Source organism: Camelus bactrianus, chromosome 20 (assembly GCF_048773025.1).
Source record: "Camelus bactrianus isolate YW-2024 breed Bactrian camel chromosome 20, ASM4877302v1, whole genome shotgun sequence".
Taxonomy (NCBI): Eukaryota; Metazoa; Chordata; class Mammalia; order Artiodactyla; family Camelidae; genus Camelus; species Camelus bactrianus.
Window position 1 is genome coordinate 1,924,396 of NC_133558.1, and position 15,010 is coordinate 1,939,405.

At 55.1% G+C, this 15,010-nt stretch overlaps 1 protein-coding gene across 4 annotated transcripts in view; it reads right to left on the minus strand.

Annotated features, from left to right (window-relative positions):
* Nucleotides 1-380: 380 nt before the first annotated feature.
* Nucleotides 381-15,010, minus strand: part of SLC22A23 (solute carrier family 22 member 23) — a 128,076-nt gene continuing 113,446 nt past the window's right edge. Inside the window, exons 9-12 of one of the 4 annotated variants that reach the window (XR_012500888.1) lie at nt 14,873-14,896; nt 13,717-13,840; nt 1,927-3,842; nt 381-1,762 (exon numbers count right to left, since the gene is read on the minus strand). Coding sequence is in view for 3 of the 4 variants with exons in the window: in XM_074347998.1 (XP_074204099.1) it covers nt 3,485-3,842; nt 13,717-13,840; nt 14,873-14,896 (506 nt within the window). In the remaining variant the exon portion in view is untranslated. The other 3 variants (XM_074347998.1, XM_074348000.1, XM_074347999.1) reach the window with 3 other exon arrangements.

Consider the following 15,010-nt stretch of genomic DNA (forward strand, 5'->3'; position numbering starts at 1 on the left):
AATACTACATTAAAGAGAGCTCTGGGCTATCAGTCTTTCCCTCCGTCACAGTGTAAGAGAACCCTTCCGGGACCTCTGGGGCCTTCAGGCCACAGGGCAGCAGGACATTGTACACGAGAGAAGAGAACTCAGACACGTGCCCCCATGTCTCAGGCGGTCTGGGGATAGCACTGCCGCCACCTGTGTCCGCCCACCTGAGGGACAGGATGCCGCAGGCAGAGAAGCCACCCACTGTCCCCGGGGGCTCAGGTTCACAGGCGCTGAAGTAGGACTCGGTGAGACCTGAATTGACAGTGTTTATTACTCGTAGTCAGTGGTGTGAAATGCCCTTCATTGGATACCATCAGATGAGGTAGGGAAGACATTCCAGAGGAGATTCGTTAATGGGGCAACATTTTTATTTCTGTACATTTACATACAAATTTCCCCCCAAGGTACAACAGCCGTGACATCATGCAGACATGAGCGTCGAAGGACAGTTCAGAACCGGGTGCAGGTTTGTGCTGTGAACAGGCACCTCCAGGTGGTCCCGCCCGCACGGGCGCTGTGCGGAGACCTCCAGGTGGAGCTGCGGGACGGGGAGGGCTGCCCCGCGTGCCCAGTGTCCCCACGGCCCGGTCGCCCTCGCTCGGCTCCAGGAGGTGGTGGTGTTGGAGGTGGTGCTGCTCTGCCAGGTGTCTCTGCTTGCTTTCTGTTCTGCGGCCAGACCAGCTTACCAGCCCCTTCCCCTAGTGGCAGGTGACTACACACTTTCAGAAGAAAAATTTAAAACTTTTATTCTGTCTTGGGTGCTAATATGCAGGATGTCTCATGAGTTACCAACTTCCAGAAAAGAACAGAAAGCAGAAAGCCCTGGCCCCGTCTCCGGTGCTCACATTTGTGCCTGACTGTTATTGGAAGGGACCCCTGCTCCCTGGTGGTGAGGACAGGGCGCAGGAGCCGTGCTGGAGGAGATGCCGGCCGCTTCCCGGCCGCGGGGGTGGAGGCGCCGGGCAGCGGCAGGTGCCTGAGAGGTGTTTCCCTGCTGGGCACGAGGGGCGCAGGGCACAGGGCTGAGGAGCCCGCGCGTGACCGCGGGCGCCCCAGGGAGCAAGGTGGGACTGGCCCGATGGGGCTCGGGGCGGGGGCCCTGCTGCCGCGCTCGCTCGGCGGGGTCTTAGGGGGCTCAGCCCACAGGAAGCGTTTCTGCTTTGGCCACGTTTCACACACAGCAGTCCCTCTGCTGCACCAGCAGGGACAGGGGCTGGGCTGGACCCCAGGGTAGGGGCTGCTCTGAGGAGACATCGCCTCACTCACACCTGCTTGGCTTTGGTCCCAAGAGCCCAGCCCTCACAGCCCGCTTCTCCGGTTGTCTGGGAGCTGGGCCTGACCGCTGGCCTGACGACAGGCTGGTCTCCTGGACCAGTGCCTGCGGTCATTTAAGATGGAGATGAGACCCTGGGACCGGGGTCCAGACGTGCTGTGCTTGCCTCCTCCTTCCTGGAGGCACCAGCCACACTCGGCGGCTTCAGCGCATTCCCTCGAGGTCTGCAAAGCCAGTGGAAGAACACATGTGGTCTGGGGTCCAGAAAGTGGCCTGGCGTTGGGGTGACGGATGCAGAGACACCTGGCAGGTGCGACCCAGGGCCCCTGCCAGCTGCTTCCCCCACCCCCAAGCCTGGCGCTGCGTGTCGCATCCCGGACTTGGGGGCTGTGCTGCCGGGGGCCTGGCGGCCAGCACGCTGAGAAAGGCAGAAGGTACTTCGCAGGTTTGGCACTCGAGCTGTGCAGATGTAGAGAAAGGCCTTGTGAATTAAGGTGAGTGCGGACTGACACTGAAACTTGGGACAGAAGTGACTTAAAAGAGACAAGGGAGGGGAGGGCGGGTGGGCTTGGAGCTGGGGACCGGCCACACGCCCGCCTCCTTGCCAAGGCTGTGCGGTTTACCTGCTGGGGTCACGCGGGCCTGCACGTCTGCTCTGGTCCTCACAAAGTTCTCGTGTCAGCGCTCCTGCCAACGTCAGCCAGCTGTGGGAGCGCAGCGGGTGGGGGCTGGAGGGGATCGGGGCCATGGGCCCACCTCGCTTCCTGGCCTCTGAGTCCAGGCAGCTGCGGGCTGGGGGTCACCGTGCTGCTTCACACGGACCGAGACCGCACTTTCCGGGAGAACACAGCCCCTGGGCGAGATGCGCCACGAAGTGGGGAGGGGACACTTCTAGAAAGAACCCAAGCTGTCCCCAGAGCAGGGGCCCATGCTGCTACAAGTAGGCAGTGCCTGCTTGGCCAGTGAAGGTGGGTTCTTAGTGTCCCCTGCGTTTCCTCCGAAGCAGCCCCTGGACAGGTGCAGGAAGCTGGGCCCAAGACGGCCTCCAGCGTCGGGGACGAAACGAGGGACAGGACGCAAACCCTCAGACAGTGGGATGGGGTAGGGGTCCAGCTTTGGTGAGTTATTGCTTCTCTCCAGTGGTCTTGGTGCTCTAGGCGGCTGCGGCCAGTGGGGCGCCCCTGTGAGGGGCCCGCTCCTCACCCCAAGCCCACCTCGGGGCTGATGGAAGCTGCAGGCGGGGGACCATCTCCTGCAGGCGCTGCGGTCTCAGCCTGCGGCCAGCGGGAGCCGGGCCTCCAAGCTGGTGATTTCTGCGCGGCGGGTGCTGGGACAGGCTGACGGGCCATGTTTGGGAGCACACCTCCCTCCTGGGGGGCTGCCGTAGTTGTCTGTTTAGTTATTTCCCTACTGGTTTTAGTTCAGAAAGTAGCCGTGTGTTCAAGCGGTGCTGACAGAACAGCTGACTGAGGGCCTTCCTGCTGCAGCGGGCCGGGGGGGGGGGGTTTAACAGTCACTCGTCTCGGCCCGAGATGCGCCAGCTCCGCCAGCTCCGCAGGCGCTTAGTGGCACGCCTGCATTGGAAGACTGCGTTTAAGATTTCTGGTGACATGGTTGATCTTCTCCCCCAAAGAGCTTCCAGCATCAAGTATAAAAGGATGATCTTGGGAAAGACTATGCTGGTTTTAATGACACTGTGAGCTGCTTTCCCCCAACACATGGGGCAGCTCTTACCTTACAGAAAAAACCCTTTAAAAACCACAGACTCTAGCGGAGCCCTGACTGCTCCCATCTCGGTGTGGCTAAGGCGCAGCCGCGGGGAGCTCCGGACGGCAGCCGGTCGGCGCTGTGCGCAGCCGCGGGGGCACGGCTGGCTCGGGGCGGCGGCTGACCTCGGGGGAGCCTGGCTGTGCGGTCCTCAGAGCGGCTCCTCGGCCACCGCATCCCTCTTCCCGAGGCGGCGGCTCCGTTTCGATCGAGATCAGTGAAGGGAAGGGAATAAAGTGCTTCTCGTAAAAATGACCAAAATAAATACAAACGTTTAATGGCAGAAAAGAAAGTCCTTGAAGGGTCGTCTGCAAAGTCAGCTTCCTCAAACACACGCTCCTCCGAGGCCTGCGGGGGTCCTAGCGCCAGCGGCAGCAGAGCCGGGTCTCCGGGCCCGCCCGCCCGCCCGCCCGGCTACATGGGCCGCCCGCCGTTGGCCGTGGCGCCGTCTGGCAGCCCGTCGCCCGCGGTGGCCGCGTCGTGCAGCCCCGAGTAGTCCTTGAGCTCGGCGTTGGTGAGCAGGAGCGGCTGCTCCCCGCGCCGGGGCGGCAGGAGCGGCTGGCGCGTGTAGTGCTCGCCGTCGGCGATGCTCTCGGGCAGGTTCTGGTCCCGGCTCTCGGGCAGCAGCAGCAGGCAGATGATGCAGATGAGTGTGCAGCAGGCGAAGATGATGTGGTGCAGGAAGTAGCCCTTCTGGTTGTGCAGCTCGATGATGGGCGCCGTCAGCATGCCGAAGCCCGCGCTGGCCAGCACCAGCCCCAGCCCGCCGCACCTGCCGGAGCGCGGGGGTCAGCGGGCGGTCCGGACGGCGGGCGGGCGCCTGGCTCCGCCCGCCGCCCTCCCTCCTCCCTCCTCCGCGGCCTGCCTTTGCGCCGCCCACGCTGAGTCAGCGTTTCCTCAGCCCAGCACTTGACTCCGTTTGTTCTGAAGGGAGACTTTAAATAAGTACCACTCTAAGTGGAAGACCAGCCTCCCTCGGCGTAAATAATAGACAGTGCTGAGGAACAAAGCACTATCAACTCATGCTTTCCCCCCAAGGTTTGCTTTTCATCCAGAAGGGGGGCCGTGGGGGGAGGGTGGCCAGGGCTTAAAGACGGCGTTCAGGACACAGCAGATCAAGGCGGCGGCGGAGGAAGACCCTGAGCTTGCCTCCTCTCAGGAGCACGCCAAAATCACAACTGTCTGCAGAACCACTACTGATGAAAAAGACCGAAGCCTACCAGAAAAACTACAACTGAGGACAAAGAGGGCCCACAACGAGATGGTAGGAGGGCGGACTACAAGATAATGAGTTCCCAGGCCCCCAGGGGGCAGCCCACAAACTGGACAGTAATTGCATCACAGGAACTATGGGAGTGCGCGTTCTGAGCCCCGTGTCAGCTCCGCAGCCTGGGGGTCCTGTGCCGGGAACAGGAGCCCTCAGAGCATTTGGCTTTGACGGCCAGCGGGGCTTAACTGTAGGAGCCCCACAGGACTGGGGCAAACAGAGGCTTCGCTCTTAAAGGGTGTGCACAGACTCTCAGGGTACCAGGACCCAGGAAAAAAGCAGTAACATCATGGGAACCTGGGCCAGACTTACCTGCTAGTCTGGAAGGGTGTCCTGGAGACGCGAGGGATGGCTGTGGCTCACTCCGGGGACACACACACTGGCAGCACCACATTTGGGAGTTTCCTACCTCTGGACGCTGGTGTGGCCAAGCGCCATCGCAGGATCCTCCCCCAGCTCATCAGCGCCAAAACCCGGCCTCACCCAACAGCCTGTAGGCACCGGTGCTGGGATGCCGCAGGCCAGACAGCTAGCCAGGCAGGGACACAGCCCCACCCATCGGCAGACAGACTGCCTACGGACTTCCTGAGTCCACAGCCAACTCTAAACACACTCCTAGAGGCGGGCCTGCCCACCAGAGGGACCCAGCTCCACTCGCCAAAGGGCAGGCACTGGCCCTGCCCTCCTCTACACCAGCCTCACCCACCAGGGGACAGACGCCAGATGCAAGAAAACCACGATCCTGGACCCACTGGACGCAGCCTGCCCACAGCAGGCCAGACCCTACCCTGGGACCAGCTGGGCCCCAGCCCTGCTCACTAGGAGCCCAGTGCAAGCTCTGGGACACCTTGGACCCCATACCCGACTGTATCAGGAACTGCCTCCCCCCCCTCCCCCAGAGATCTGACACCAGCTCTGGGACCCTTGGGCCCTGCGGCCAGATTCCAGCACCCAGCTCTGCCTGCCAGTAGTCCAGAATTCACCCCAGGACCTGGCTTCACCTGCCACTGGGTGGGCAACAGCCTCAGAGTCTTTGGGACCCTGACTCTGCCCACCAGTGAGCCAGCACTAGCCCTGGGTCCCCTAGGATTCCACAACCAGTGGCCCTGTGACCAGGCCCTGCTAAACAGAGCCAGCAGCATCCGCACAAGGCAGGGCCTGGCAACCAACCGGGTTAGTAGGGCCCAAGCAAGGCTACCAGACCACCCACACAGCCAGCCCACCACAACAGGAGGGCCCGCCCGGCCCTCTCGGGGGACCCCCAGAGCATATAGCTTGGGTGACAAGAGGGAAGTGCACTGCTGGGACGATAGGACGCCTCCTGCAGAAGGTCACTCCTCCAAGGCTGGGAAACGTAACTAATCTACCACGCACATTAAAAATACAGATGGCAACTTAGACAAAATGAGGCAGCAGAGGGACATGTTCCAGACAAGGAACGAGCTGAGACCCCAGATGAACTGAGTGGTGTGGAGACAGGCCGTCTACTGGAGAAAGAGTTCAGAGCAGTTATCGTAAAGATGATCAAAGAACTTGGGAGGAGGATGGATACACAAGCGAGATGTTAGAAGTTTTTAACAAAGAGTTAGAAAATATGAAGAATAAACAGATGAAGAATACGGTAATTGTAGTGAAAAGCACGCTAGAAGGAATCAACAGTAGACTGAATGATAGAGGAATGCACCAGTGAGCTGGAAGACAGAGAAGTGGAAATTACTGCCACTGAACAGAAAAAAAAAAGAATGAAAAGAAACACGGACAGTTTAAGAGACCTCTGGGACAACATCAGATGCGCTAATAATCACATTATCGGGGTCCCAGAAGCAGGAGAGAGAGAGGGGCTGAGGACACATCTGAAAACATGATAGCTGAAAACTCCTAATCTGGGGAAGGAAACAGTCACCCAAGTCCAAGAAGTGAGGAGAGCCCCATACAAGATTAGCCTAAAGAGGAACACTGAAATTTGAATGACAAAAATTAAACATAAAGAGAGAAAATTAAAAGCATCAGGGGGAAAGCAACAGATCACGTTCAGCGGCACTTCCGTAAGGCTGATTTTCTTCAGCAGAAACCCCGCAGGCCATGTGGGAGTGGCATGATGTATGCAAAGTGATAAAAGGGAAGAACCTACACCCAAGAGAACTCTTCCCAGCGAGGCTCTCGCTCAGATTCGATGGCCACGTCAAAAGCTGTACAGACAAGCAAACGCTTAAGGAGTTCAGCACCACCAAACCTGCTTTGCAACAACGCTAAAGGAACTTCTCTAAGCTTTCTGAAAGGCCGCAACTAGAAACAAGAAAATTACGAAATGAGAGAGCTCACCACTCATGTTAAAGGCACACAGACAGTAAAGGCAGGAAGTCATTCACACACAAAGCAAGGAGAGAGGTTAAAAGACAAAAGTAATAAAATCATCTGTATCCACAGTCAGCAGTTAAGGGATACACAAAATTATTAGATGCAAAAAATGTTATCAAAAACAATAATCATGAAGGGAGCAGAGAACCAACGCAAGGTTTTAAAAGTGCATTTGAAATTAAGAGATTATCAATTTAAAATAAGCCTATCTATCTATCAATCTATCTATCTATCAATCTATATCTGTGTCTCCTGCTATATAAAACCTCATGGTACCACAAACCAAAAATCGATAACAGATACACACACAAAAAAGAAAAAGGAATCAAACCATAACACTAAAGATGGTCATCAAGTCCCGAGAGAGAACAAAAGAAGGGAAAAAACCCTACAACAACAAACCCAAAACAGTTTTTAAAAATGGCAACAAGAGCATACATAGTGGTAATTACCTTATATGTAAATGGACTAAATGCTCCACCCAAAGGACACAGACTGGCTGGCTGGATACAAAAACAAGATCCATATCTGCTGCCTACAAGACTCACTTCAGATGTAGAGACACACACGGTCTGAAAATAAAAGGATAGAAAAACTGTATTCCATGCAAACGGAGATCAAAAGAAAGCTGGGGCAGCAACACTTGTATCAAACAGAATAGACTGTATATTGAAGACTGTCACAAGAGACAAAGGAGGACACTACATAATGATCAAGGGATCAATCCGAGAGTAAGATACAACAGTTGTAAATATGTACACATCCAACATAGACGCCCATAAGTGTATATGGGAGATACCAGCAGGCATAAAAGGAGAAGTCGACAGTGACACAGTAATGGTGGGGCCTTAACCCCCACTACGTCAATGGACAGAGCGTCCAGACGGAAAATCAATACGGAAACGCTGGCTTTACATCAGGAAATACCTTAGACCAGATAGACTTAATTGAGATATATATATGTATATATATAAGACATTCCACCCAAAAGCAGCAGAATACACACTCTCTCAGGTGCACGGGGAACATTCTCCAGGACAGGTCACCCACTAGGCCACGAAACAAGCCTAGGTAAATTTAAGAAAATTGAAATGAAGTCAAGCATCTTTTCTGACCACAATGCTGTGAGACTAGAAATCGAAGAAGAAATCAAAACATACCTAGAGACAAATGAAAATGAAAACACGATGATAGAAAAAGTATGGGATGCAGCAAAAGTGGTTGTAACAGGGAGGTTTGTAGTGATACAAGCTGACCTCAGGAAACAAGAAAAATCTCAAATAAACAACCTAACCTTACACCTAAAGGGACTAGAGAAAGAACAAACAAAACCCGAAGTTAGTAGGAGGAAAGAAATCATAAAGATCAGAGCAGAAATAAATGAAATAGAGACTAAAAAAAAAAGAAAAAAGAAAAAAAGGAAAAGAAAAAGGAAAAAGAAAAGATCAATGAAACTAAAAGCTGGTTCTTTGAAAACATAAACAAAATTGATAAACTTTTAGCCAGACTCATCAAGAAAAAAGGGAGAGGGGCCAAATCAATAAACTCAGAAGTGAAAAAATAGAAGTTACAGCCAACACCACAGAAACACACAGGGTCTAACTGCCTACCACAAATACATGCCAGTTAAATGGACAACCTAGAAGAAACGGGCACATTCTTAGAAACGCGCAATCTCACCAGACTGAATCAAGAGGAGACAGAAAACATGAACAGACCAAGTACCAGTAACGAAATTGAATCAGCAATTTAAAAACTCCCAACAAACAGAAGTCCGGGACCAGACGGCTTCACAGGTGAGTTCTACCAAACATTTAGAGAAGGGTTAACGCCTGTTTTTCTGAAACTATTCCAAAAAATTGTAGAGGAAGGAACACTTCTAAACTCAGCATCACCCTGATACAAAAAGCAGATAAAGTTATCACAGAAAAGAAAATTACAGGCCAGTATCACTGATAAATATAGATGCAAAAATCCTCAGCAATTGATGAGCAGACCAAATCCAACAAAATACTGAAAGGATCACGCACCGTGGTCAAGTGGGTTTGATCCCAGGATGTTAGGAATTTTTCAGTATCTGCAAATCAATCGATGTGATACACCACAATAATAATGAAGAATAAAAACCACATGATCATCTCCATAGACGCAGAAAAAACTTTTGACAAAATCCAACATCCATTTATGATCAAAACTCTCCAGAAAGTGAGCATAAAATGGAACATCTGAACATAATAAAGTCATGACAGGCCCACACTAGCATCATACACGGTGGTTAGAAGCTGAAAGCGTTTTCTCCAAGATCAGGAACAAGACAAGGATGCCCATATTCTTGCCACTTTTATTATTTCTGTAAGTCCTAGCCACAGCAATCAGAGAAGAAAAAGAAGCGAATCTAAATTGGAAAGGAAGAAGTGAAACTGCCACTGTTTGCAGATGACACGGTGCCGCACAGAAGAGATTCTAAAGATGCCGCCAGAAAACTACTAAATTTCATTGATAAATTTGGTTAAGTTGCAGGATACAAAATTAACACACAGAATTACATTCAATTCTATACACTAACAACGAGTGACCAGAAAGAGAAAACAGGGACACAGTTCCATTTACCACTGCATCAAAAAGAGTAAGTTACCTAGCAGTAAAGCTGCCCGAGGAGGCAGAAGACCTACGCCTGGAAACCCACAGGACCCTGAGGAAGGAAACTGCCGATGGCACCAACAGGTGGAAAGATATACCGTGTTCTTGGACTGGAAGAATCAGAATTGTTAAAATGACCACACTACCCAAGGCAACTGACAGATTCAGGGCAATCCCTGTCAAAATGCCAATGGCATTTTTCACAGACCTAGAAGAAATAATTTTAAAATTTGTATGGGAACAACAGAAGACCCTGGATAGCCAAGCGATCTTGAGAAACAAGAACAGAGCTGGAGGAATCAGACTCCTTGAACTTTCAGGCTATACTACAAAGCTACAGTGTTCAAAACAGTGCGGTGTGTGCACTGTTACTCCTGGTTTCCTGGGCCCTTTCTCCCTCCTCTATTGGCCCCACAAAGCGGGAACATCTATGTCCTCCTCCCACTCTGGCCTGCAGATGACGCCTCAGCCCTGTGCCCCTCCTCTCTCTCCTGGGGATCCTCTCCTCCGAGCACCCTCCCACTGCCCCTTGCGCACATGCACCCCTCCTCCTGGACCTCTGCCCCTCCAACCCTCACCCCAAGCAGCCGTCCAGAGCCCAGGCCCAGCTGCACACCTGAGCTACAGCCCTCCTGTGTCCGCACATCTGTCTCTAATGGACTCCGAGTCTCTCAGGGCAGGATCAGGGCCGGCCCCGCCTGCCACCCCTTGCGTCTCCCAGGAGGCCTGGCTGGCCCCTGGGCACTTACTGGGCACGAGGGGGCACCGCCTCCCAGTGTCCAACCCTGGTGCCTTGAGTGGGAGCTGCACCTAGTATCTGACTTTCTACCAAAAAATGCAGCAAAGGAAATGAGATGTCCCTTTCGGGATTAGGTCACAAATGACTGACTTCTAGCAGGTTCTCTTGCTGGCTTTGATGAAGCAAATGGCTGTGTTACTGGGGTCCACGTGGCCGGGAACTGAGGTGGCCTCCGGCCCACAGCCAGCGAGGAACTGAGGCCCTCAGTCCAGCAGCCGGTGGGGACCTGGATTCGGCTGCTGCTGTCACTGCTGTGCCCCCAGTTCGTGTTGAGCTATAACCCCCCGTGTGATGGTGTTGGAGGGCGGGGCCTTCGGGAGGCGAAGAGGTCAGGTGGGTGGGATTACTGCTCCTACACAAGGGACCCCAGAGAGCTCCCTTGCCCCTCCCACCATGGGAGGACACAGTCTGTGATCCAGGAAGTAGGTCCCCACCACCCCAGTCTGCCGACGCCTTGACCGTGGAAGTCCAGTCTCCAGGAGTGTGAGAAGTAAGTGTTGGTGTTCAGACACCTGCCAGTTACTGATCGGGCTCGGAGCCGACCCCATCCCAGCTGCCTGCTGCCTGTGGGAGCCCCCCTGAGGCCCAGCCAACTCCTGCCTGACACTGGGAGATGGCAAACATGTGTTTTCAGCCAGTAAGTTTTGGGTACTCGTCACATGACAACAGAGACTGAACACCCTCGGCGAGTAATGGACTCCTAGCCCCACCATGGAGGGAAGCCGGTGCCCCTTGCCTGGCTGTGCATGTGCTCGGCACCGAGTCACCAAGCCTCTCTCCAGGGGCGACTGGAGGCGCTGCAGGGACGGCCGCACCCCAGGCTGCCGGGCGCGGGGGACACCAACGAGGAAAAGCAGGGTGTTGGGGAGTGTCTCCCAGACTCCAGCCCCGCCTTGGGCAGAGGGTCCCAGACCCTTCTAAAGACTCTGCACCCCTGTGTGGCTGTTTGCTCCTGCACCTGCCACCCATATTAGTCTGTGAGCCCTTCAAGGCAGGGCTTCTCTGGGACATCCTCATCGCACACTGTGCCTAATGAACACGGGGGTGCAGGTCACCCCGGTTCCCCGGCAGAGGGCCACTGGCCCGGTGAACGGAGCAGGTTAAACATGACGACCGTTACCAAGTGCAGTGTGACTGAGCCCACCTGGGAGATGAATAGACGAGTCCCTAAAACAGCTGCCCAGCCTTGTGGGGGTCTGGCCGCTCCAGGAACACACCAGGCGCTGCAAGGGGCACGCGGGTGCTGGGAAGCCGGGCGTGTTTCACGGGCCTTCGGTACCAGTAAGACATCATCTCCCGGAAGCCGCCCAGGGGTCCGCCTGACCTTCCCATCACTAAGTGCAGACGGTGCTGCCGACAAGCCCGGGAGGGCCCTCCTTGTGCAGCGCGTGTGAGCGCACACGTGGCCAGTGCTCGGGAAGACGGGGCGCGGCCCACCGTGAGGGGGCAGGCCTCCCTCCCGGCCCAGGTGAACCGCGTCCTGTTGGCGCAGCAGGTCAGCAGGTCACGTCACGTGAGATGACGTGTATCTGATTTACGCAGGATTTGATGACCCTTTGTAAAAAGCACCTACACGTCTAAAACTCACGCATGTAAAACGCGGTCTGTGTACATGCATGTGTAATGTGCAATACATTTTTACATATTTTTTTTACAAGAAAGCAATTTTCTGTTGGTTTTCCTTCAAGGATACCTTGAAATTAGTCAGTAAGATTAGGAACAGCTGTGGCAGAATCTGGTCTTCCATTTTGGCTCTGTGTTGCGTTTAGCAATCTCAGTTTAAAAAAGGGACACAATGAAACGTTTGTTGCTGTCTGTTGATTGTGGTGATAATTTCATGGTGCATGTGATACATCCGAACTCACCAATTTGTGCAGGGTTTTTTTTTTTTTTATATCAATTACACATAAGCTTAAAAAACAAAGGGACAGAGGGAAACTTGTGCACGTGCTGGCTGTGCACTGTCACCTCGCTTGGGGTGATGGTACCTGAGGTGTCTGCACGTGTCCTAACTCATCAAGTTGTGCAAACTTAGTACGTACAGTTCTTTGTTTATCAGTTACTTCTCAATAAAGCCGTTTTAAGAATAAAAAACCCCTCAGTTTAGAGCATGGGATCATCATGTGCTGGGTTCCCGGGTGCTGACTTCTCGGTTCTCCCGCACAGGCTGACCTTGTACACCTGCTTTCCCCCAGGCCACCACGAGGGGGTGGCAGACGCCCGCGTTTAGACAGGAGGACGGCAGTGCCCCGAGCCACAGGAGAAAGAACCCGGCCCGGTCGCCTCCGGCGCTTTAGAAGCACAGAGGTTTTAATGTCCACCTCGTATGACTGGCTTTATGCTACTAGTAATGATATCCAAGTTGCTTTAAGGAGAGAAAGATAGACTTCTTACAAGTAGCAAGCTTAAATTCAGAATTCTGGAATCTTCGGTGGGGAGGGTACAGCTCAATGGGAGAGCGCGTGCTCAGCCTGCACGAGGGCCTGGGTTCAATCTCCAGTCCCTCCATTAAACAAACAAACCAACCTCCACCCCACATCCCCCCCAAAAGAATGAAAAAAAAAGAATCGTGGAATCTTCATATCATCCTTTTCAGCACATGAACACCAGCATCCCGAGTCCTGCCTTGAGCTGGCCTGGCCTCCACTTGCCTCCCACACGGGAAGGGAGGCTGGAGGGGCATCCTGCTGGCTTCTGGGCTTTATCCACGGCTGAGTTACCGCCACGCTCACAATTATATTCAAACAAAGCATGCATGCTGGAAAAGCTAATGACAGTCCCACGCCAAGGTCGGGAGCTGGTCAGAAAGCCACAACTGTCACCACCGGGAAGACGCCGTGACTGCAGCAAAGGGAGGCCCCTCACATCCAAGAAGACCTGCCATGTCGCTGTCACCTCAACAGCACCACACAGCGTGCACGCCCGCCTACCCCTGCCCGGCCGGGCCCGGAAGGCCCCCAACAGAGCCAGCCTCGCCTCACGGCTGAAGCAAAGCAGCTAAGCGCAAGTGAACCCCACCTTCCAGAAAGATGGAACAGCCCGGACCCCGCGAGGGCCGGGCTGCGCACTCGGCCTCTGCCCCACACGCGCTGTGCTCAGTGAGGATCTGTCATACCAGTCAGGGGTGTCACTTGCTGGGCTCTAGTGACATCGGCTTCTCAGGCCAGGAGAAAACCAAGGCCTTTTCTACCCCACTTTTAATCCTGAGACAGACTCTTTACTGAGTTCTCCTGCGAAAGTGGACAACATTTGATTTCGACCGAAGCACACACATAAGTCAAGTGACTTCCTGACCTCCCTCCTCTTCCAGGCCCTGCTGTGTTCCTTGTGCCACCAGAGGTCCCTGCTCCCCGCTCCTCCAGCCGCCTGGACAGACCCAGGGCCCAGCTCTCACCTGACTCTCGGTCACCTTGGTGGTCAGGGAGGAACCCCCGGCTGGAAGCTGACATGCCCAGCACGGCCACACCTTGTCAAGAGGCCAGTGTGGGTCAGACCCTGGTGGTTCACTCACTGGGAGCCCTGCTACATGGCAGTCCGCCCCACGTCCCTACTGTGTCCTCCGAGGACGGCTCCGCCACATACCTTATTACCGTGGGGGTGATCTCTGCACAAAAGAACACGCTGAGGCTTCCCACCGCGTGGGAGGCGAACATGCCCACGATGGAGAAAGTGATGGAGAACTTGTCCTTGACACTGTCACTCATGCCTGGGGGAGAACCAGAGGGGGTGAGGGGGCGGAGGGGAGGGAGGATGCTGGGCGGTGGGAGTGGGGAGGAGGGAGGAGGGCAGCCTGGGGCCCAACGAAGGGTCTCCCCTCCTCCCCTCTGCCCGGTTCAAGGTGCAGACCAGGTGCTCACTTCCCTCTGGCGACGCGGCAGCACGTCCAGGTGCGGGAGGTCAGAGCCCTCTTGGCAGGAGCCTGTGTCGGGTTTCTGGGAGTCCCTGTGGGTCTAGGACTCCGGGCTCAGGCTGACTCTGCCAGAAAGCTGCAGGCCTAGAGCAGCCACCAGGGAGGGAGAGAGAGCTCCCCAACATGACAGCAACGCCCTCCCCTCCAGCCTCCCGAGTCAGCTCTGCAGAAAGGACTGTGGCTCCAGAGAGGCTGACCATCCCGGCCTCTGGCCTGACCAGTCCAATCCATGGGCCAGGGTATCTCAGGCTTGACTGAGGAGAAGGAAAACTCAGATACTCCAAAGGGAAAGACTGATGGGGCTGGAGGGAAAGTGCTCGACCGACTCAAGCATCTGACAGGTGGCACCAGGTCTGACCTCACACCCAGGGACACGAGGCAGAGCAGGGCAAGCTGTCGGGGTGTCGTACACCTGGGGTGCAGCTCAGGACCCTGCAAGGCTGCACCAGGAGCCCTGGCTCTCACCACGGAGGCCCTGACAGCCTAGGCTGGGATCGGGCCAGGCACGCGCAAGCAGCAGCGTCACGTGCGGGGAGCGCTGTGCCGTCCCTGCGGCCGAGAGCAGCGAGCTTGCGTGATGCACAAGCAGGGGCGGCTGCGTCCCCTGGCAGCGCGGTCAGCCCGGCCTCCCGCCTTCCCAGGGCTTTGTGATCTGGCCTGGGGCTGTCCCTGAGACCCTGTGTCCCAGCGCAGGTGCTGCTGGGCTGCTGACCGCTGGTGCCAGGGGAGGGACGAGCGCAGCGTGCAGGCTGGGCTTGGACGGGGGCGAGCGGGCTTTGGAGAGGCAAGAGGGGCAGAGAGGACAAATGGATGCGTGTCATGTCCAACCTACGGCCAACTTCAGCTGCAACTCTTGGGGTGCAAGATGGGGGAGAGAGAGGAGAGGGAAACCACAGGTCTGTGAGTCTCTATGGAAATGTCCATTGGGTGCAATAAAAAGATGACAGTGCCCGACTTGTGCACTCG